At 44.4% G+C, this 23,981-nt stretch overlaps 1 protein-coding gene across 11 annotated transcripts in view; it reads left to right on the forward strand.

Moving 5' to 3' along the window:
- plekha7b (pleckstrin homology domain containing, family A member 7b) overlaps positions 1–23,981 on the forward strand; it is a 157,041-nt gene that overhangs the window by 119,432 nt on the left and 13,628 nt on the right. For 2 of the 11 annotated variants that reach the window (XM_029767711.1, XM_029767721.1), the window contains 16 exons: positions 2,575–3,024; positions 3,596–4,142; positions 5,841–5,924; positions 6,281–6,400; positions 9,769–9,846; positions 12,411–12,491; positions 13,594–13,662; positions 14,694–14,774; positions 14,887–15,036; positions 15,225–15,326; positions 15,460–15,637; positions 15,824–15,999; positions 16,120–16,311; positions 16,382–16,496; positions 16,739–16,833; positions 21,155–21,385. In XM_029767711.1, the coding sequence (XP_029623571.1) occupies positions 2,575–3,024; positions 3,596–4,142; positions 5,841–5,924; positions 6,281–6,400; positions 9,769–9,846; positions 12,411–12,491; positions 13,594–13,662; positions 14,694–14,774; positions 14,887–15,036; positions 15,225–15,326; positions 15,460–15,637; positions 15,824–15,999; positions 16,120–16,311; positions 16,382–16,496; positions 16,739–16,833; positions 21,155–21,385 (2,749 nt within the window). The remainder of the gene's footprint in view (positions 1–2,574; positions 3,025–3,595; positions 4,143–5,840; positions 5,925–6,280; positions 6,401–9,768; positions 9,847–12,410; positions 12,492–13,593; positions 13,663–14,693; positions 14,775–14,886; positions 15,037–15,224; positions 15,327–15,459; positions 15,638–15,823; positions 16,000–16,119; positions 16,312–16,381; positions 16,497–16,738; positions 16,834–21,154; positions 21,386–23,981) is intronic. The other 9 variants (XM_029767712.1, XM_029767713.1, XM_029767714.1 and 6 more) reach the window with 9 other exon arrangements.

The following is a 23,981-nucleotide window of genomic DNA, read 5'->3' on the forward strand; positions in this document are numbered from 1 at the left end:
GGCATTCTCTCAACCAGCTTCACCTGAAATGCTTTTCCAACAGTCTTGAAGGAGTTCCTACATATGCTGATCTGCTTTTCCTTCACTCTGCGGTCCAACTCATCCCAAACCATCTCAATTGGGTTGAGGTCGGTCATCTGATGCAGCACTCCATCACTCTCCTTCTTGGTCAAATAGCCCTTACACAGCCTGAATGTGTGTTGGGTCATTGTCCTGTTGAAAAACAAATTATAGTCTCACTAAGCCCAAACCAGATGGGATGGTATATCACTGCAGAATGCTGTGGTAGCCATGCTGGTTAAGTGTGCCTTGAATTCTAAATAAATCACAGACAGTGTCACCAGCAAAGCACCCCCACACCATCACACCTCCATGCTTCACGGTTGGAACCACACATGTGGAGACCATTCGTTCACCTACTCTGCGTCTCACAAAGACCCGGCGGTTGGAACCAAAAATCTAAAATTTGGACTCATCAGACCAAAGGACAGATTTTCACTGGTCTAATGTCCATTGCTCGTGTTTCTTGGCCCAAGCAAGTCTCTTCTTCTTATTGGTGTCCTTTAGTAGTGGTATCTTTGCAGTAATTCAACCATGAAGGCCTGATTCACACAGTCTCCTCTGAACAGTTGATGTTGAGATGTGACTGTTACTTGAACTCTGTGAAGCATTTATTTGGGCTGCAATTTCAGAATTTCTGACATTTTCCAGATTGTTTAACCTTCATGTCTTAAAGTAATGATGGACTGTCGTTTCTCTTTGCTTTTTTGAGCTGTTCTTCCCATAATATGGACTTGGTCTTTTACCAATAGGGCTATCTTCTGTATACCACCCCTACCTTGTCACAACACAACTGATTGGCTCAAACGCATTAAGAAGGAAAGAAATTCCACAAATTAACTTTTAAGAAGGCACACCTGTTAATTGAAATGCATTCCAGGTGACTACCTTAGGAAGCTGGTTGAGAGAATGCGGGTGGCTACTTTGAAGAATCTCAAATTTGATTTGTTTAATACTTTTTTGGTTACTTCATGGTTCCATATGTGTTATTTCATAGTTTGATGTCTTAACTATTATTCTACAATGTAGAAAATAGTCAAAATAAAGAAAATGCCTTGAATGAGTAGGTGTGTCCAAACTTTTGACTGGTACTGTATGTCTGATATGCTCTGAACTTTGAAACTGAGTTAACTGTCCATCGAGGACCTGCCCTGTCAATATTTGTATTGTAAAAAATGTGTGATTTGTTAGACGTGTATAGTGTTGGTCTGGGAATCAGATAAATGATATCTCAGATGAATGACTCCCTGCAGAGGGAGAGAGTCTCATACATTCATCTGTGGGACAAATGAATGATCACTAGAGCTATTACACAGAGTCATTGATGAAGAGGCTACCCCAAGCTATTAGTTTAAAGACAAAATGGCTGTCATTTCGACTCTCAAGGGGAACCCAGCCTGCCTCCTATCCAAAGAGCCTCACTTAGTTACACTCCCCTCTCCATGAAAATATGTGGGTGTTAAAAACATATTGAAAACCCCTCCCTGTAGTCTCCCTTCCCTCTTCGGAGGAACTCAGTAATGAATAAAGGACATTTGAATGCTTTCACTAGTATCACTCAAGTGGGAAATAGCATTGAGAGTCAGAGTCAACTCAGGTTAATGGAGGTGTCCATGTACTTTACCATAATGTAGTCTACTGTATTAATATCTGAGGGAAAGGAGGAATGAATAGCATTAATATTTTGTTTTAAGACACAGAACTTAAGTATTTTATGTATTACTATAGGTCACTAAGTCCTTGACTAGCATTCAGGGAATATATACTGAACAAAAATATAAATGCAACATGTAAAGTGTTGGTCTCATGTTTCATGAGCTGAAGTAAAATATCCCAGAAATGTTCCATACACACAAAAAGCTTATTTCTCTCAAATTTTGTGCACAAATTTCTTTACATCCCTGTTAGTGAGCATTTCTGTTTTGCCAAGCTAATCCATCCACCTGACAGGTGTGGCATATCAAGAAGCTGATTAAACAGCATGATCATTACACAGGTGCAACTTGAGCTGGGGACAATAGAAGGCCACTCTAAAATGTGCACATGTGTTTTGTCACACAACACAATGAGACATGTCTCAAGTTTTGAGGGAGTGTGCAATTGGCATGCTGACTGCAGGAATGTCCACCAGAGCTGTTGCCAGAGAATTTTATGTTCATTTCTCTACCATTAACTGCCTTTAGGCCCACCCACGGCCGCGCTCCTTCCCTGTGATGTGAAATCCATAGAAAATTCATTCATTCATTTCAATTGTCTGATTTCCTTATATAAACTGTAACTCAGTAAAATCGTTGAAATTGTTGCATGTTGCGTTTATATTTTTGTTCAGTATATTAGCTTGTCACTAACCATATCACACTGAGCTGATTAATCATGTCAGTTGTTTCTAATGTCCAGGGGTTGGTGTGATAGAAACGCCAGGTTTGGTCATTGTCTTTAGCCTAGGTAACTGTAAAGTGCCTCTGTTATAGTCCAGTATCCCTGTTGACCTCTAATGCCTCTCACCCCTCACAGAGAGGCAGTCACAGAGAGACCAGACATGTCAGTGCAGCAGGCAGTACCACAGACCAACCACGTTAACAACAACAACACCAGTAAGAGCCCCTCCCAGTCGCGTTCAGGGAGCCTCCAGCGGCCCGAGAGAGAGGAGCCTCCAGAGGGGGAGATCCGACTGAGCCAGGGGGACGAGGAGAGGTACGTGTTAGAGGCTCCTAGAAAGCTCAGCCATCCAGCCACGGAGGTAGAGGTGGACAGGCTCTCCCCAGACACTCTCCCTGGCCCCTCACACCCCAGGAATGGCCAGGCCCACACAGTCCTCGCCACGCTGCCCCCTGAGCAGAATGGGAACATCGTGTATAAGAGGGGCTTTGTCCCACGGACAGCCACAGAGAAGCAGGTGCAGAGGAAGACAGCTCTGGCTCAGGTGGAGCACTGGGTCAAAGTACAGAAGGGAGATCCCAAGAGGTCAGTCAGAAGACCTACATTACTCAACTAATGTAATCTTTACTCTTATCCTGAGCATAATCTTAACCTTATCCTTAGCTTCAGTGATGATAACCCTAACCATCACAGGAGGTTGGTGGCACCTTAATTATGGAGAAAGGGTTCGCTGTAACGGTGGGAGCGGAATAGGTGGAATGGTATCAAATAAATCAAGCACATTGTTTCCATGTTTTTGATGCCATTCCCTTTTTACTTTTCCGGACATTATTATGAGCCGTTCTCCCCTTAGCAGCCTGCTGTGCTAACTATAGCCTCAGCCCATGCTCCTATATCAACCATTCAATTGACATACTGTATTATAACAAACTTTTTATAAATGTCTCCCCCTGGTGGCGATTGTGAATGTCTCAGCTCTGAACTGCTTTTTCACTGTAACGTTTGTTGGAATAAAGTGGTCATGCCTGAATGGCTGTTGATACTTTACTTAAATGCACTTTCGTTTCAACTCAGTATTGATGCTCATTTATGTACCTGGTGAAGTAAGTAGACTGCACAGTTTATAAAAGGCTCTATTCCTCTTTCCTAACCTTAGCAACACACCCACTACTGAGTACGCCCTCCCCCTCCCTCGGCGGACCCCTCCCCTGCAGCCTAAGGCCGTGGTAGTAGAGGCCTACCAGACATTGCCAAAGACCCCCAGACTCCCGTCTGGCGGGAGCTCCCCTTCGGCGCCCCGCAACCTGCCCAGCGACTACAAATACGCCCACGACCGGCTCAGCCACTTCCGCATGTCCACCGATGAGCGCATGGCCACCAAGGAGGGCATGGTATGGCAGCTGTATGAGTGGCAGCAGCGCCAGCAGTTCCGCCACGGCAGCCCCACGGCGCCCATCTACACCGGGCCAGACTTCCTGGACACGGCCTCCTTCAGGGTCACTGTGGAGATGCCTCGCTCCATCTCTGTGCCCCCTTCCCCCTGTGAAGTCCCCCCATCTGTCCCCACCTTCAAACCACTGTCGCCCCACAGGCCACACACCCCCTCAGACAGGGTGACGGTCAAGCCGCTGGATGAGGTGCCACCTGGGGAGTCCCCCACCGGCTCCAGTTCTCCTAGACGGGTGTTTTCTCAGCTTTCTAAGGTAGGACTCTGACCCACTGGGGTTTAAAGGGTTAAAGAGGCTGGTTTACCAGCCTGGGACTGGCACAAGACTACATGTTTCACAGCTAAGGAACGTTCATCTTTCATAAAAGGGTTTAATTCTCACAGTTACTGAGGTCATTTTGTTTGTAGTGAATTTCCATTTAATCTCTGTCTTAGAGGAATAATAACTTTCACACGTTAACCGTTAGAGAAAGGGCCGACCATGGGAAGATGAGCATGAGAAGTAGCCCTGCTGTAATTTCCCGGCATCTTCACTTTGATGCCGGTCACAAGCTCCGAAGGATTCACACAGTCCACACCCAGGCCCTCTACACAGGTGGTAGGGTGTGTGTGTGAGTGGGAGCCTCCCCATCACCCATTCCTCCCAGCCCGGCCCGGCTCAGTCTCCAGGCTCAGACACACACCAGCCTGTGTGGCCGTGTGTGTGTGAGTGTGTGACCTGTGACACGGCACTGTCCTGCGTCATCCTCATCCTGTGCTGTCTCCCTGCCGGCTGCCACACCCCCCACATGTGAGGCTGTCTTTACAAGGCTGCACCACACCAGCCTCCACGCAGCCCTCATCGCAAGCCCACTGTCCTCACACCAAGTAAACAGAATGTCCCAGCCTCTGTTTCCTCATCATTCACCCATAACGCCAAGTCACTAATTATGTCTCTCAAATAGAACCCTGCCGCTCCGCTCGCTCACAGAATAATCATAAACACTCAAAGAGGAAAAGTCTTTTTTTAATGAGCCACAGTGTATGTGTGAGATCATCCAAGAAAGCAATGGTTTATGGGTACTACATTTAGTCTGCAGATGAACTTTGTTTTGGTGGATCCAGCATCTTTTACACTGGTGATGTCTTTTTGGCTTGAGTGTGTATATCAGGGCTGTGTTCCATGTACCTCTATGGAATATCACACGAGTGTCTGTGTGTGTGTGTGTGTGTGTGTGTGTGTGTGTGTGTGTGTGTGTGTGTGTGTGTGTGTGCGTGTGTGCGTGTGTGCGTGTGTGCGCGTGTGCGTGCGTGCGCGTGTGCGTGTGTGTGTGTGTGTTATTAGCGGCTAATTCAATTTGCCCAGGGCCTCTCAGCACCCTGTAAACATCTCCACTGCATCTCAACCATCAGCAACGGTCTCTTTCTACTGATCTTACGTTTAAATTAAAAACCTATTATACAGCAAAAAAAGATTGGCTTGGGAATCTCTGAGGGAATGGCTCACAGTGCTTCTCTCGCTGGTAGCAAACAAATGTTATTTTAAGAAGGCAGGTTGGGGATAATTTATGTGTAGTTAATTCAATCTCTTGTTGTTTGTGTCCTTTTAAGGTTCTGTGATGGTCTAGCCAAGGAATTCTGTGTGTTAAGCAGAAATGTCAAACCTTCCAAACCCTGTAGCAACTTAAACTGGGGGCACACTTGATTTCAAATAAGAGGAGGAAGGATGGAAATAAATTCATGGATAGAAGAAAAAATATGCTGTGTGCACAAATGAGTTTGTAAAGTTCCCTTTAAGTTTGGGGTGCTACATATCAGAATGCCCAGTAGCGGGGACAGAAAGCCAGGAACAATCTGAAACACATTGCAGGCATATTCATCCTTGTAAATGTTCATTTATGATTTGCCATTCTGTTTGATCTGTGAAATGGGATATGTAGCCTAATAACTTGTTAATGTCTTTGTTTTCCCACAGACTAGTCAGCTGGAGAGACGGTCAATGCCAGCCATGGGCTACATCACACACACAGTCAGCGCACCAAGCTTGCATGGGAAAACGGTACAGCTTCTGTCTTGTTCGTTTATCTTCATCACACACCCAGTTTAAACTATTCTCTGCTTTATATTAGGACTATTAAAGATTAATGCTGAAGGGAACTTCGATGTAATACATTTCAGACAGAAAGCGGCACCATTTTCAGCTGGTGGATTCAGTGGTGTTCTGCTCTGAAGGGCCTTGTGTGGGTAGCGGGGAGAGAGGAGCAGGTATTGTGGTAGGATGCTTAGGCCCACAGCTCTCTGGGGCCTGAAGAGCTGAGCCCTCACTGCTGCCGCCCTGGTGGCCAGGTGTTGAAGTGCTCTCTCTCTGTCCCTCCCTCTCTTCCTCTCCCTGGCCTGGGCCTGACCCTACTGCAGCCGGAGGAGCTGACCCTGCTGCTCATTCAGCTCAGGAGTCACCAGGCCAAGATGGCTGGTGTCCACGGCGACGCCCTCCACCACCTACATCACAACGGCCTCCTAGGCCCCAGCCTGCAGGTCAGGCCCCCTCGTATCCTCCCCCCTGCAGCCGCCCTGCCCTGCAGCCCCACTCCAGTGATTCGTGGATCCCCAGCCCCCAGCCAAATCCCCATCACCCGCAGTCTGTCTCTGCTAGTGTTTTGGTCCCAGCTCCATCATTCATTGGACTGTGTGGTGTGTTGGTCGTGTCTTGTTGTGCTAGTGGCTTAGGTGCCCCCCTGGTAGCATGGACTGTCTGCAGCTATAGATACACCACCCTGTTAGCATGGACTGTCTGCAGCTATAGATACACCACCCTGTTAGCATGGACTGTCTGCAGCTATAGATACACCACCCTGTTAGCATGGACTGTCTGCAGCTATAGATACACCAGCCTGTTAGCATGGACTGTCTGCAGCTATAGATACACCAGCCTGTTAGCATGGACTGTCTGCAGCTATAGATACACCACCCTGTTAGCATGGACTGTCTGCAGCTATAGATACACCACCCTGTTAGCATGGACTGTCTGCAGCTATAGATACACCAGCCTGTTAGCATGGACTGTCTGCAGCTATAGATACACCAGCCTGTTAGCATGGACTGTCTGCAGCTATAGATACACCAGCCTGTTAGCATGGACTGTCTGCAGCTATAGATATACCACCCTGTTAGCATGGACTGTCTGCAGCTATAGATACACCACCCTGTTAGCATGGACTGTCTGCAGCTATAGATACACCACCCTGTTAGCATGGACTGTCTGCAGCTATAGATACACCAGCCTGTGGCCTCACTCATCTGTCGGCATAATGTAGCACTCCGTTGAGCCTTATAGAGACGTGTTTCATTTGATTTGTTAAAAAACAAACATGATGTTGCTCCCAAGCTTCATATCAAGCATGTTGCCTGTTGACTATGCACCATGCCTGCCTTCACGTACATATACTGTAGCCTTATCTTCTGTTGTTTGAGGTCTTTGCAAACCTGGATAACTACAATGAGAAATGTATTTTCTTACACATTTCCCCTCTAAGTCCTGGTTGTACAGAACTGTGTGTATCTGAGAGGTCATTCTTATTAGTGTAAAGTGATCCTGGGCATACAGGCTGGTTCAGTAGTGTGTCTCTCTAGAGCAGGGGTAGGCAACTAGATTCAGCCGCGGGATGATTTTTGTTGGAGCGAATGGTCAGGGGGGCTGGAACGTCTCTTTTTTTAATTTGTGGGAATACTTGGGAACATATTTCCTAAATTAAACTGAATTCCTGGTGATTTTACAGTCTTTTTGGACCAAAAAATGAAATACAATAAAAAAAGAAGATGCCTGTTGCTGACCCCTGCCCTAGAAGAGCCAGTCCAAACACACTGCTCTGTTCTCAGACCTGCACACCACAGTGAAGCTGTAAACATGCTCAATGACAACCATGCTCAGTCTCTCTCCATCAACGCTTATGTTCTCTTCATCATCATGTAGCCGTCATTTACCCATGCCAGAGATCTGGTGGCGAACTGAATTATAAGCAGTATACTGCCCTATGAAATGCTTAAGCTATTTTTGTAAGCATCCCTAAACTATACTGCTCAAAAAAATAAAGGGAACACTTAAACAACACATCCTAGATCTGAATGAAAGAAATAATCTTATTAAATACGTTTTTCTTTACATAGTTGAATGTGCTGACAACAAAATCACACAAAAATAATCAATGGAAATCCAATTTATCAACCCATGGAGGTCTGGATTTGGAGTTACACTCAAAATTAAAGTGTAAAACCACACTACAGGCTGATCCAACTTTGATGTAATGTCCTTAAAACAAGTCAAAATGAGGCTCAGTAGTGTGTGTGGCCTCCACGTGCCTGTATGACCTCCCTACAACGCCTGGGCATGCTCCTGATGAGGTGGCGGATGGTCTCCTGAGGGATATCGTCCCAGATCTGGACTAAAGCATCCGCCAACTCCTGGACAGTCTGTGGTGCAACGTGGCGTTGGTGGATGGAGCGAGACATGATGTCCCAGATGTGCTCAATTGGATTCAGGTCTGGGGAACGGGCGGGCCAGTCCATAGCATCAATGCCTTCCTCTTGCAGGAACTGCTGACACACTCCAGTCACATGTCTAGCATTGTCTTGCATTAGGAGGAACCCAGGGCCAACCGCACCAGCATATGGTCTCACAAGGGGTCTGAGGATCTCATCTCGGTACCTAATGGCAGTCAGGCTACCTCTGGCGAGCACATGGAGGGCTGTGCGGCCCCCCAAAGAAATGCCACCCCACACCATGACTGACCCACCGCCAAACCGGTCATGCTGGAGGATGTTGCAGGCAGCAGAACGTTCTCCACGGCATCTCCAGACTCTGTCACGTCTGTCACATGCTCAGTGCGAACCTGCTTTCATCTGTGAAGAGCACAGGGTGCCAGTGGCGAATTTGCCAATCTTGGTGTTCTCTGGCAAATGCCAAACGTCCTGCACGGTGTTGGGCTGTAAGCACAACCCCCACCTGTGGACGTCGGGCCCTCATACCACCCTCATGGAGTCTGTTTCTGACCGTTTGAGCAGACACATGCACATTTGTGGCCTGCTGGGGGTCATTTTGCAGGGCTCTGGCAGTGCTCCTCCTGCTCCTCCTTGCACAAAGGCGGAGGTAGCGGTCCTGCTGCTGGGTTGTTGCCCTCCTACGACCTCCTCCACGTCTCCTGATGTACTGGCCTGTCTCCTGGTAGCGCCTCCATGCTCTGGACACTACGCTGACAGACACAGCAAACCTTCTTGCCACAGCTCGCCATCCTGGATGAGCTGCACTACCTGAGCCACTTGTGTGGGTTGTAGACTCCGTCTCATGCTACCACTAGAGTGAAAGCACCGCCAGCATTCAAAAGTGACCAAAACATCAGCCAGGAAGCATAGGAACTGAGAAGTGGTCTGTGGTCCCCACCTGCCGAACCATTCCTTTATTGGGGGTGTCTTGCTAATTGCCTATAATTTCCACCTGTTGTCTATTCCATTTGCACAACTGCATGCGAAATTTATTGTCAATCAGTGTTGCTTCCTAAGTGGACAGTTTGATTTCACTGAAGTGTGATTGACTTGGAGTTACATTGTGTTGTTTAAGTGTTCCCTTTATTTTTTTGAGCAGTGTATTTAGATAGCAGCCCTACACTACAATCTAGTTTGGTGTAAATTCTCATAATATAACTGAATCAATCTGCCTGATTTTTCTGTCCTATTTTGCCTCACTAATATTCATTTGACTGTGGTGATATGATCTCTCCAATGAGAATGAATTAGAGATATAGAGTTGTGCTGTAACAGCGCCTGACTAGTCTTCCTATACTATAGTCTCCTAGCATCCTTTGCAGCTTTCCGTCTTGTGATCTGTCTCTCCACTCCTCATTGTCTGTCAGGCAGATGATACTTACATGCAACTGAAGAAGGACCTGGATTATCTAGATCTGAAGGTGGGCCCCAAGAAAAAAGATCATGTAAATGATAATTCATCTCTCTTCCTCCTCTCTCCTCTGTAGCCTGCATCCTGCTCTTCCTTCCACTGTCTACAGTATCAGTCTCTTCCTCATTCACACACCTCCTTCTGCTGCTCTCTCCTCTTCTTTCTGACCTCGTTCCTCAGGGCTGTGTGGTTTAGGTTGATGTTGGAATTTAAACTGTCTTCTGTGTGTTTTAGCCACTGTTGTTTTTGTTACTAATGCTCTGTATACTGAGAATAATGCTATGCTGCATTCATCTGTGTGTCTTTACTATCAATTCAGCAAAGAAAACATCTTGAGTGCAATATGACCTCATACATAAAATTATATGATTATTGGCTACAGTATAAATTATACCATTTTCTATATTGTGTCAAAGCTAGCTATTCTTGCAATTGGATACAAGTACATTGGGAATAGTACATGTTCTCCCTGAAAACATGGGGTCAAAATAACATACCTCCACTGATGGGAACTGAAGTTTCAAGCAGCACAGTACTACATGTCAAAAACTACATTTTGCATCATGTAAATTTCACTTCCCATCAGGCAGTGCTGCTAAAAGAGACCTACAATGGGCGCGTTCGACATTGCAGCCGACATTAACGGCGAGTCGAGACTGACTGATCTACAAATCACCTTGCATCCTACAGTAAATAACTACACAATATTATTTGTAGATCAGTCAGTCAGTCACAATTTACCCATGATACATCACGGATTTGATGCACTCGAACCCGGAAAATATTGCTGCTGTGCGGCTTCATATACACTACCAGTCAAACATTTTAGAACACCTACTCATTCAATGGTTTTTCTTTATTTTTACTATTTTCTACATTGTGGAATAATAGTGAAGACATCAAAACTATGAAATAACACATATGGAACCATGTAGTAACCAAAAAAGTATTAAACAAATCAAAATGTATTTTATATTTGAGATTCTTCCAATAGCCATCATTTGCCTTGATGACAGCCTTGCACACGCTTGGCATTCTCTCAACCAGCTTCATGAGGTAGTCACCTGGAATGTATTTCAATTAACAGGTGTGCCTTCTTAAAAGTCCATTTGTGGAATTTATTTATGCGTTAGAGCCAATCAGTTGTGTTGTGACAAGGTAGGGGGGACAAACAGAAGATAGCCCTATTTAGTAATATACCAAGTCCATATTATGGCAAGAACAGCTCAAATAAGCAAAGAGAAACGACAGTACATCATTACTTTAAGACATGAAGGTTAGTCAACCTGACAATTTCAAGAACTTTGAAGGTTTCTTGAAGTGCAGTCGCAAAAACCATCAAGCACTATGATGAAACTGGCTCTCATGAGGACCGCCACAGGAATGGAAGACCCAGAGTTACCTCGGCTGCAGAGGATAAGTTCATTAGAGTTACCAGCCTCAGAAATTCCAGCCCAAATAAATGCTTCACAGAGTTCAAGTAACAGACACATCTCAACATCAACTGTTCAGAGGAGACTGTGTGAATCAGGCCTTCATGGTCAAATTGCTACAAAGAAACCACTACTAAAAGACACCAATAAGAGAAGAGACTTGCTTGGGCCAAGAAACACTAGCAATGGACATTAGACCGGTGGAAATTTGTCCTTTGGTCTGGAGTCCAGTGTCTAGATTTTTGGTTCAAACCGCTGTGTCTTTGTGAGACACGGTGTGGGTGAATGGATGATCTCCGCATGTATATTTCCCACCGTAAAGCGTGTTATGTTAGGAGGTGTTATGGTGTGGGGGTACTTTGCTGGTGACACTGTCTGTGATTTATTTAGAATTCAAGGCACATTTAACCAGCATGGCTACCACAGCATTCTGCAGTGATATACCATCCCATCTGGTTTGGGCTTAGTGGGACTATCATTTGTTTTTTCAACAGGACAATGACCTCCAGGCTGTGTAAGGGTTATTTTAATAAGAAGGAGAGTGATGGAGTGCTGCATCAGATGACCTGGCCTCCACAATCACCCGAGCTCAACCAAATTGAGATGGTTTGGGATGAGTCAGACCGCAGAGTAAAGGAAAAGCAGCCAACAAGTGCTCAGCGTATGTGGGGACTCCTTCAAGACTGTTGGAAAAGCATTCCAGGTGAAGCTGGTTGAGAGAATGCCAAGAATGTGCAAAGCTGTCATCAAGGCAAAGGGTGGCTATTTGAATAATCTCAAACAAATCAAAACATATTTTATATTTAACACTTTTGGTTACCACATGATTCCATATGTGTTATTAGTTTAGTTTGATGTCTTCACTATTATTCTACAATGTAGAAAATAGTAAAAATTAAGAAAAACCCTTGAATGTGTAGGTGTTCTAAAACTTTTTACTGGTAGTGTAAGTCTAATTCCAGCTTCAGCAGAATGACCTCGTGTGTTGTAATGATTCTACATTCTGCTATCAGAAATTCTCATCCATTAACAACAGTACAAAGCATCTGATCCTCCTGAAGTGATTTGTATGTTTAACACCACAAACCTTAACTAACCTTCTGTTTCTTGGAGTGGGGAGTTCTATTATCGATGTAACACCTCTCTATTTCCTGTTTTAAAACAGATCAAAAGTATTGACCCGTTGATCGTTATGGTACACAATGTGTTAGAAAACACACCTCCGGGTTTTGGGTCCAGTTGGAATGTAAGGATGGTGTGCATACAAAGAGTGAGACCATTCCACTGCTTCTCCTAATAGAATGTGTATACTGCACTCCTCACCTGCCCGTGTTTAATGTGATGAGGGGCCATGTTAGAAGAGAGACCCACCTGTGACTGTAGTGCATAGCTTGGCCTGCTGGGTACTGTAGTCCATCATGGTGATGCGGTGTCAGTGTGTGCTGCCTGACTGATGTGGACTCTGTCTCTGCTCTCTGTGAGAGGGAGTCCCATTGCATGCAGTTAAACCCTGGATTGCACTTTGTTTCACAGCCTTTCTTTTCCTTTTGTTTGGCTTTTAAGCACTAAAGAGACGACCCAAGGGTGCTCTTTGAGAAACGTCCGTACTGATAATCATTTAACAGAATCAGAGCTATAAGGTCAGATACGTAACCTGTGCTTTGGTTATAATTGTAAACACACCTACATCTCTATGCTCTTTGAAGTGGATTAGCAGAAATCATTAGCTCTGTTTGGGTATTAAGTCAATTGAAATCTCTTAGCGAAAGAAACTGAAGACACTTAGCGAAAGACACTGAAATATATCTCATATTTCTATCAATTCTAACTGGGCCAGTTCACTGACGTCTCTGAGATATGTATTTGGCAAGTCTGATTTATCGCTGTAACAGAGAGGATCTGAAGGAGGTGCCATATTTCCTGATAGTTCCTCCCTTTCTCTTGGTTCAAAAAGAGGACACGGTCGTTAACTAAACCCACTGACACACTGCCAGGAAAGAGCAGCTTTGTGGTTCTTCGTCGTGGCCTCTCTCTTAAATGCACAGATGCTGTTTTTGACCATAAATATATTTGCACAGCTTTTAAAGCAGTCATATTGCATTTACTTGTGCATACTACTACCCAAGTCTTTTTTTGTTGAATCATTTTTGCATAACTGTTCTACATTGTGGTTTCTGCAATCCCAATGTCCTTAGCAAGGTCTCATGCTGTTGCTTGATAATTGCTGTAATGTTGTTGTTCAGTGTTATCTATTGAATGTTGGTTTTAATATTTAAGCTAGTTGAACTTTTTTTTGCAACTATTACTGGGAGAAGTAAGGTTGTATTTGTGCCTTTGGGGCATTGCAGGTTACAGGGCGTGAAAGTCTAAAAGACAGACCATCGAGACCTGTTAAGATAGCAGAGAGCGATGTTGATGTAAGTATATTGTCCCTTAACCCCCCCTAACCAAACCTTGTCTGATAAACACCCAGTTTATCCATCTCTCTCCTTTTCTTCAACATCTATGGTTTTTCACATCTTTACAAGCCTCTACAGAGACAGTGAACTGAGGATTTGAGAAGTTGGTATTCTGTAGTTGTAAACAGAGGGTGTGTAGGGAGGGAGGGAACGGAGCAGAGTGAAGATGCAGCACTGTGGGGACAGACAGCTTCACTGTTAAAGCCTGAGAGTATCCACGAGGGTTTTTATTTCCAGCTCTCAATTTAAAAGGAAAAATACAATTAATGGGATTTTAGACATAGAGCTCTTACATTTTTCAGTTTGATTTCTGTCATCCGGCCTTTTTAGTTCTTTGTTTGCTCAGAATGGAGGTAAATAAACTGGATGTCTTGGCTTTTCATCATTAGCATTGTTCCAGTTTAACAATTGGCGAATTTGTTTGAACAATGAATATTTCATGCAATTAAAACAACAATATACGGCTGTGAAATAAAAAACAACTTAATTATTAATTGAACAGAATGATAAATAGAGCTGAAGAATAAACACTCAGTGTGTGAGAAAGATTGTAAACTAGGCAGTCTTATTTTGTTTTCAGAAACATATAACCCATTTCTGCGGGGAAACAAATATGCCAGTCTCAATAAGCACTGTTCTCTTGAAAAGTGAATTTCAAAATATGGATTTTTGATTATGATTACTTATAATGGGCATTACCATTCCCCACAAGCAGACAGTATAAAGCTGTATTTCTTTATTTTCACACAGAGAAGATGAAAAGAGGTCCTCAGGGCATTTCAAAGAGATGGGTCTTATTGACATATTTCCAGACAGAGCAGACTACAGTAGACTATCAATTCATTCTGCTGGGCACTGTGGTTTGAATAATGTTTACCAGAAGCTGCTGGGCTGGGCAGAGGGTCCCTGTTCTAGCCATAGACCTAGTCTTCTTAATAGACCTTATCAATCTCTGTTCTCTGTGCTGCCTGCTGCTGTTCCCTGTGCAGGTGAAGTTAAGTCGACTGTGTGAACAAGACAAGATCCTTCAGGAGCTGGAAACAACGATACGCACGCTCAAGGAAGACAAGGTAGTGTGTTTGTGTGTGTGTGTGTGTGCCTGGGTATGTATACGTGTGTATTAGCTCCCCCATATGGTCCGGTCGTGAATACCCCATGCCCCCGTGGTGTCCTGTCCTACAGGACAAGTTGGAGTCCGTGCTGGACGTGTCCCACCAGCAGATGGAGCAGTACCGGGACCAGCCGGCCCACCAGGAGAAGATATCCTACCAGCAGAGACTACTGCAGGAGGACGTGGTGCACATCAGAGCTGAGATCTCTCAGGTGTCCACGGTAAGGCCTGCTCAGTCTGACCTAACACAGCCTGGCTCACTGGTGTGACTGACCACAGTCAGCCCCATTGACTGACCACACAACCTCCCTCTCTGTCTTTCTCACTCTCTATCTCGCGCCCTCTCTTTCTCTCTCTCGCTCTCTCTCTATTACTCTCTCTTTCTCTACATCTCTCTTGCTCCATGCAGGAGATGGAGAATGTGTGGAACGAGTACAGCAGCCTGGAGAGAGATGTAGACTGGTTGAGGACAGCTCTGGAGGGCCAGATGAACCGCAGTGGTCTCTCTCAGGTCAGGATCACACCACAACCACACCACAACCACACCACTGCAAACACATACTCTCGTACAGATTCCCAGAGGGATGGGAACAACGTCTGTAGTGTTTGTGTTCATGGTTGTGTGTGTGTTTGTCTATGAGCAGAAGGAGATGTCCCAGATCAAGAGGGAGTTGTGGAGGATTGAAGACGTAATAGCAGGTCTCAGCTCCAGCAAAGCCAACTACCAAGTCACCATCTCCTCTGTGACTAACCCAGGTGAGAGGAGGGCTGTGGCTCTGCCTCCGCTTGCCTCTACTAACACACACTGGAGCTCAGGACGAGGTAGAGAGAGAAATGGACGCTACTTGTCATGTGCTTATATATTTACAGGGGACAAAATGGATGAGTTGATTATGGTCTGTATGTGTATTTGGCTTTTGTGGGTGGAGTGTTGTTATCTTGTGTAATTTTAACGTGTATGTTGTGTGTGTTGGGGGGTGTTTTACGTTTGTGTTTTTGTGCCTCCAGAGAGAAAACTTGTGCCTTCCGTGTCACCGTCGTCAGTGCCTTCTCTGTCTGCCAGTCCCTCCCTGGGAGAGATGAGACTGGCCCAGCAGCACAGCCCCCACCTCAGCCCCACAACCCCCACCCCCACCTCCACCCAGCACACCACCGCAGCCCTCGCCATGTCTGTGCCAAAATGTGTGAGTGGCCCCCGCTCCTCTCCCACTCGGAGGACATAGTGTTGAATGTTATCCTATCTGATAGTAAATGTGATTGAATATGATGGTAAAGGCTATGCTGGTTGGTTGTTTTCTCTGCAGGCAGATGAGGGCGCCCCTCCCCGACCACCACTACCTCAGCTATACAGTCCTGAGGACCACGCCCCGGCCGTGCCTCCACTGCCCAGGGAGACCAGTGTCATCAGACACACGTCTGTACGAGGCCTCAAACGACAGTCTGACGAACGCAAGCGGGACAGGGAGATCGGCCAATACACCAACGGAGACAACAAGGTGTGTGTTTGGAGAGGGCTATGGAGCCGTGTGTCTGTGTGATACTGATCTCTGTCTCTGTGGGCGTCAGGTGGAGCTGCGCACCTTCCTGAGTGAACCTGAGCTTCTGGGAGTGGGAGGGTCTGGTCACATGAGGATGGGGGCCTTGGGGCATGATGGTGGCTACCAGACCCTACCAAGCAGAGGTAAGTAGCTCTAGGTCCAGCACATGTAATGCACCTTGATGTAATGTAGAATAACATATTTGTTTCTTTGAAGAAGTCTTCCTCTTCAGAATAAGCAAACAGCTTGGAAGGCTAAACAGCTTGTTTTTCTATAGTGTTCACACCAGCAGCAAATATGTGCTTTGCAATGTACCCACTGAACATGCTTTGGCTCTTGTGCTCACTTGGGGGTTGTGTTTTCATATTAGCTGTCTTTCTCTCAGGGCCGGCTGGCTCCTCATCCAGGCTAAATCAGTCCACAAACATCTCCTCATATGTTACCCTCAGAAGAGGAGCTTCAGCTGCCTCAGGCCTGAAGGTAAGACTCCAACTATTTCTGACTGACTAGGAGTCAAGAGAGAAGGTGGAGAGGCAGCACAAATATTGTTCATAAATCCTGTCATGGCTTTTACTTTTGTGGAGCTGACACAAGCTGACTTGATTAGATGCAGCATCTAGTACAAAACGCTGAGTACATAGAAAAAACTAGGTCATTTTCCATGAAGAAAACTTTTGAATTATTTCAGCTGGCCAACATTATTGTTATAATAATCGAACAAGTTTAGAAATGTAAATTGCTATTGTTGAGAAATGTAGGCTAGTGTAGTAGTGTAAGTCGATACTGTATTACAGTAGTGGGATAATAGCCGCTAGTGGTATAGTAACAGTAGAATTATTGACTGTTGTAGTAGTAGTAGTATGGTGTTGCTGAAGCAAGGAACACAAATAACTCTAAGTCAGAAGTAGGTTAAATATTTAGAGTGGTCTTGTGAAGCAGGTCACACTGGTAAGTCAGAAGTATGTATATCAAATAACTAGAGTGTTCTTGCAGAAGCAAGTCGCACTAAATAGTGATTTTCATTCATAGAATGTGCTCCCCTACTTCTATAATTTGACATTTCTGAAAGTTCCACGGCAGTTAATTCAACAGTGTGAAGTTAGCTTAATTAAGGTAGGTGATGCGGTTACTAAAACAGCTGTAGCTCTTGATTGGTATAAGTTATTCCTGTTTTGATTTCCGATTTGAATAGCCGAGAAGTAGACTAAGATTTCGTACGCTCTAAATTGTTGTCCAAGTCAAAACAGCAGCTGTTTCAAAACATTGAGAGAAAAAGCAGTTGATGCGGTTACTAAAGCAGCTGTATCGTTTGATTGGTCGAATATATTTCTGTTCTGGTTTCAGATTTAAATAGCAGAGACGCAGACTAAGATGTCCTTCTCTAAGTTTTTGTCTAAATTGTTTGGAAAGTCACATTGTTTACAGTGAATAGAATGTTGGAAGTCTGGGAGTTTTTAATTTTTAACAATGAGAGCTTTATAATGTTGAAGAAATCCCATTGAAGTGGATGACTTTTTGGGGGGAAGGACAAAAAGCTTAATAGTTTAAAAAGTATACATTTTATCAAAAAGCTGTATACAAGAACACTATTCCAGACCGGTATGCATGTTTTAAATTTTGAATGGGGTTTCTAGCTTAATCTCGGCCTGCACTCCCAGACACTGAGTTCTCGGTCCATGATGCGACATTAAAGAGGTTCTCCTGTACTTGTGTACACTTTTTAGCCAGTAGATCTGAAAGCTGCGCTCACAAGTCAAAAGTGGTCCCCGAAAATTGCGTACTACGTCACATACACTATATATACAAAAGTATGTGGACATCCCTTCAAATTAGTGGATCTGGTTATTTCAGCCACACCCGTTGCTGACAGGTGTATAAAATCGAGCACACAGCCATGCATTCTCCATAGACAAACATTGGCAGTAGAATGGCCTTACTGAAGAGCTCAGTGACTTTCAACATGAGACCGTCATAGGATGCCACCTTTCCAACAAGTCAGTTCGTCAAAGTTCTGACCTGCTAGAGCTGCCCCGTTCAACTGTAAGTGATCTTATTGTGAAAGTTTGAATGCTGCATGAAACATTGTGTTCCAAAGACTTCTAAGCAAGTCACATTAAAGAGCAACTGCCCCTAAAAAGCAACTTTTCATTTAGAAAAAAGCCTATGTGGCCTAAATATTAGTCAGAAGCATTTATTCTACTGTAAAAATGTATTACAAAGTGTAAATATAATACTTTTGGTCATAAAGTGAGTCTCGCCCAAAACTGAGTTTTGCACCTGAGTATGTCACAACGTAAATGAAGGTTGGTTTTATTTAAGTCCTGTCCACATGCTCAGTTCCGAGTGCAGCTGCACACGACCCGATCGTAATGCCCTTGGTAAATGGGGTTTGACTTTGCAGATCGCTATGGGACAGTATGTAAACATTCCAATAGCTCAATGACTTAAAAATCTCAAAACACTATAAATTGGAGAAATTCATATACAACTATTAAAAGCTAACATAAAAATATTGTCTAATTTACGTTGTAGTTTATTGACGGTACCTAACTAGACGGGAGATGGGCTATCCAAAGTCAAACCAACTTTGTCACAGTCGCACACCAGCCAGATAAAGCTAATTGGCGAAAGAATTTGACTCTTCCCACCTGCGAACACACACACACAAAACACCCACATCAAACTACACCCCGAAATCAACTCACGTTTGAATTCAGTCATGGCCGCTAGCTTTTCTTAATGAACCAAATCTAAAACGAGGCCAAATCAGGAATTTCAGCCACCTTTTAAATAACCTATCATCTACAACTTGAGGGGGTGCAAGACAGCCTATGCAATGCTAATGAACTACTGGTTTAATGACATGCTACGGAACTTTGGCGACTACTAAGTATTTTTAAACCTCCCGCTTTGGGCTTGATGTGTCAATATGTAGGTCATAAACGCATAATATGAGCAGAATTACTGTCTTAGTTCAATTAGCCACGAAATCCCGAGTTTGAAAGCAAAAGAAATTCTGGAAGCTGCGCTGCTACATTTTACCTACATTGTTCCCCACAGGCACATATCTACATGACCAAAAGTATGTGGACACTCGTCAAACATCTCATTCCAAAATCATGGGCATTAATATGGAGTTTGTCCCATTTTTGCTGCTGTAACAGCCACACAACTTCTGGGAAGACCTTCCACAAGATGTTGGAACATTGCTGTGGAGACTTGCTTCCATTCAGCCACAAGAGCATTAGTGAGGTCGGGCACTGATGTTGGGCGGTGTTCGATGGGGTTGAGGTCAGGGCTCTGTGCAGGCCAGTCAAGTTCTTCCACACCGATCTCAACAAACCATTTCTGTATGACCTAATTTTGTGCACGGGGGCATTGTCATGCTGAAACAGGAAAGGGCCTTCCCCAAACTGTTGCCTCAAAGTTGGAAGCACAGAATCGTCTAGAATTTCATTGTATGCTGTTGCGTTAAATTTCCCTAAACTGGAACTAAGGGACCTAGCCAGAACCATGAAAAACAGCCCCAGACCATTATTTATCCTCCACCAAACTTTACAGTTGGCACTATGCATTCGGGCAGGTAGCGTTCTACTGGCAACCCAGATTCGTCCGTTGGACTGCCAGATGGTGAAGCGTGATTCATCACTTCAGAAAACGCGTTTTTACACTGCTCCAGAGTCCAATGGCGGCGAGCTTTACACCCCTCCAGCTGACGCTTGGTATTGCACATGGTGAACTTAGGCTTGTGTGCAGTTGCTCGTCCATGGAAACCGATTTCATGAAGCTCCTGACAAACAGTTCTTATGCTGATGTTGCTTCCAGAGGCAGTTTGGAACTCAAAAGTGAGTGTTGGAACCAAGGACAGCACTCGGCGGTCCCGTTCTGTGAGCTTGTGTGGCCTACCACTTTGCGGCTGAGACGTTGTTGCTCCTAGATGCTTACATTTCACAATACCATCACTTACAGTTGAACGGGGCAGCTCTAGCAGGTCAGAACTTTGACGAACTGACTTGTTGGAAAGGTGGCATCCTATGACGGTCTCATGTTGAAAGTCACTGAGCTCTTCAGTAAGGCCATTCTACTGCCAATGTTTGTCTATGGAGAATGCATGGCTGTGTGCTCGATTTTATACACCTGTCAGCAACGGGTGTGGCTGAAATAACCAGATCCACTAATTTGAAGGGATGTCCACATACTTTTGTATATATAGTGTATGTGACGTAGTACGCAATTTTCGGGGACCACTTTTGACTTGTGAGCGCAGCTTTCAGATCTACTGGCTAAAAAGTGTACACAAGTACAGGAGAACCTCTTTAATGTCGCATCATGGACCGAGAACTCAGTGTCTGGGAGTGCAGGCCGAGATTAAGCTAGAAACCCCATTCAAAATTTAAAACATGCATACCGGTCTGGAATAGTGTTCTTGTATACAGCTTTTTGATAAAATGTATACTTTTTAAACTATTAAGCTTTTTGTCCTTCCCCCCAAAAAGTCATCCACTTCAATGGGATTTCTTCAACATTCTAAAGCTCTCATTGTTAAAAACTCCCAGACTTTTTTGCATCTTGATCTAATGTAAAATGATGGTGGCACCTAAACTCTCTCCCTTCGGCCTTCTCTAACCCATTCCTCGTCTTTCGTTTAAGCTGTCCTTTCTTTCCCTCCTGCTCTCTTTCTCCCTCGCCCTCTCTGTCTCCCCCTCTTCCTTTGCAATCCTCTCCCCTGCTCCCTCCCTCCCGCTCTCTCTTGCTGGTGTCGTGAGCTGTGTTAATTTATACCCTCCCTCCCTCCTCTCAGGAGAGACCAAAGAGTGCCTTGGAGCGTCTGTACTCTGGGGATGTGCTGCAGCAGCAGAGCAGGGGGAGGATGAGTGCTGAGGAGCAGCTGCAGAGGATGAAGAGGCACCAGAAAGCTCTGGTCCGCCAGCGCAAGAGGACCCTGAGTCAAGGAGAACGCCAGACCTCTTCATCACGAGCCTCCTCCTCCTCATCATCACAGCAACGCCCCCTTTCCGCAGACCTGGGTTCAGTACGTTAGAGCTAATCCTCACGCCTAAAGCATGACCATTAGAGCTACAGCTACAATGCATGCAGAAGTAACAATGCATGCAACCACTAATACATTTCAGTTGCGTAGGGTTTTCATAGTGCCGTTGATGTGAGTTTGAGTGTGTGAGTTGGTCTGAACTAGCTGGTGCAGCAGGTAAGTGGGTGTGAGAATTGACTGCTGTGATTGTGTGAGAGGTGAGAGGTGAGAGATGCTGTGGTGTGACATGCAGGTGGAACTACTGCTGTTCTCACCTAGGAAGTGAAGGACTATGAATATGCAATAACAGAAAGGACAGAATAGGTGGGGCCCCTGATTTCAAATGTCCTTGACTCCATCGCAAGAAAATGATTGAAAGGATTGAGAGATATTCACATACTGCATTTTAGACTACAGTCGGTCTCTAATGAAGTAGACTCTGCTATGATACTGATCATGGTAATGATTAACCTCACTTCCTCAACTCTATTAAAGGCCCTGGGAGATATGGAAACGGCATTCTTATATGTCGGCCATCTTTAACTGTGTCAAAGGGCTTTTTGTTGGTTAGCTTGTGAGAATCTTTATGTGAATTATTAGTACTGAACACTGATGCATTAATGCAGCTTCAGTAAATCAGCTTTGTGGGGGTTGATTGTAGTTGATTGATTGTGCTACACTGAATCATATCCCTACTGCTGCATTAACGACCCATAGCCATTACCTCTCTCCTCTCTACACCCACCCCTGGCTAAACAACAAGTGTTCTCTCAGCATTTCTCTAATGTTACCTCAATACTGGAGATACACACAGCAGCTAATAACTCTCTCAATCTCTCCCACCCTGACTAAACTGCAGTTTGACCTACTCTCAGGCTCCATGACAGTGTTTCAGTCTGTGTTCCTATCACTCCACTAGTGTAGCCCACTGCTAAGATACTAACCACATACCCTTCTTCTAGAACGGTCTGTCATTCTCTAACCAGGTCTCATTGTGCTGCTCAGACAAAACATACATAATCCTGCAGATTAAAAAAAATATACTTTTTACATGATTTATTTTCACTGCCATTTTAAAGAGCTCTCTAATCATTATAAGTGTGGATATAGACTGCTGGATTAAACATTTCTAACATCATCTACTGACTCATCAGCATATATATTTAAATTCCCTGGTAGTTTGACACGATGCAACATCCGTCTAATACTGTTCTTTTTAGTCGATTAGTCTTTGTATATAAGTAAAAGCTTCTAAGGAGTGACTTTAGCAATGTGAATGCAGTTCTGATTGTGGTGACTTGTAGATCTTACCACCACTTATCCCTCCTTGTTAACTGACTCTACATACAGCAATGCCTAATGTAAAGTACATGTATCCGTGTGCCACTACCTTTATCCATTGTGCCAATCATTTACAGTCGTATCAGAACTCAAGTCAGCATATTATTTCTCTGTTTATCTGCAAATGGAGGATCATCTACTAAGCTCCCTCCCTCTTCTCCACATATTTCATGTAGAGGTTTGCAAATAAGAAATAAACACACATTTTCCTAATAAATGCATGCTTGCCATGTGTTTTTTCTTCATTGCATGTCTATTAAATATGTATTTGTGGTATTTACTGCACTGGATATTTTTATTTTTGTCTAGTAAGCACGAGGCCTGGGACCAATATGTACATGTAAATGAATGTAGCTAGATGGATCCCTCTCTTGTCATCTTCTCCCCAATCACTGACTGCACAAGTAGAGTGATGCATGCTGTGGTCTGAGAGCTTAGCACTCGTACTGCACTCCCATCAACAGTCCTGTACACGCTGGTGGTTTTGCCTGTGGAGAATAGTGTTGCATTTGTCATATTGTATGCCATTGTATGTATGTTTGAATGGAAAACACACATAAATGTCATTTTTTTAAGGGAACATGCACAATATACAGTATAGCTACAGAGAAGAACACATCAATGTCTGTAGAGTCTCACACTGGATGTTGCCATGAAATTGTAGCAACAAATCCTGAGTCAACAGTTGGAAAGGGGACTAATAATGTGGTTGTTTTGGTGTGTAACTGTTGTGTCTGTGAAGCAGCAGTATGGTAATGTTGGTGTTTAACTGTTGTGTCTGTGAAGCAGTAGTATGGTTGTGTTGGTGTATCACTGTTGTGTCTGTGAAGCAGCAGTATGGTAATGTTGGTGTTTAACTGTTGTGTCTGTGAAGCAGCAGTATAGTTGTGTTGGTGTATCACTGTTGTGTCTGTGAAGCAGTAGTATGGTAATGTTGGTGTTTAACTGTTGTGTCTGTGAAGCAGCAGTATAGTTGTGTTGGTGTATCACTGTTGTGTCTGTGAAGCAGCAGTATGGTAATGTTGGTGTTTAACTGTTGTGTCTGTGAAGCAGCAGTATAGTTGTGTTGGTGTGTAACTGTTGTGTCTATGAAGCAGCAGTATGGTTGTGTTGGTGTGTAACTGTTGTGTCTGTGAAGCAGCAGTATAGTTGTGTTGGTGTATCACTGTTGTGTCTGTGAAGCAGCAGTATGGTAATGTTGGTGTTTAACTGTTGTGTCTGTGAAGCAGCAGTATAGTTGTGTTGTTGTGTAACTGTT

The sequence above is a fragment of the Salmo trutta genome, chromosome 12 (genome assembly GCF_901001165.1).
Source record: "Salmo trutta chromosome 12, fSalTru1.1, whole genome shotgun sequence".
Taxonomy (NCBI): domain Eukaryota; kingdom Metazoa; phylum Chordata; class Actinopteri; order Salmoniformes; family Salmonidae; genus Salmo; species Salmo trutta.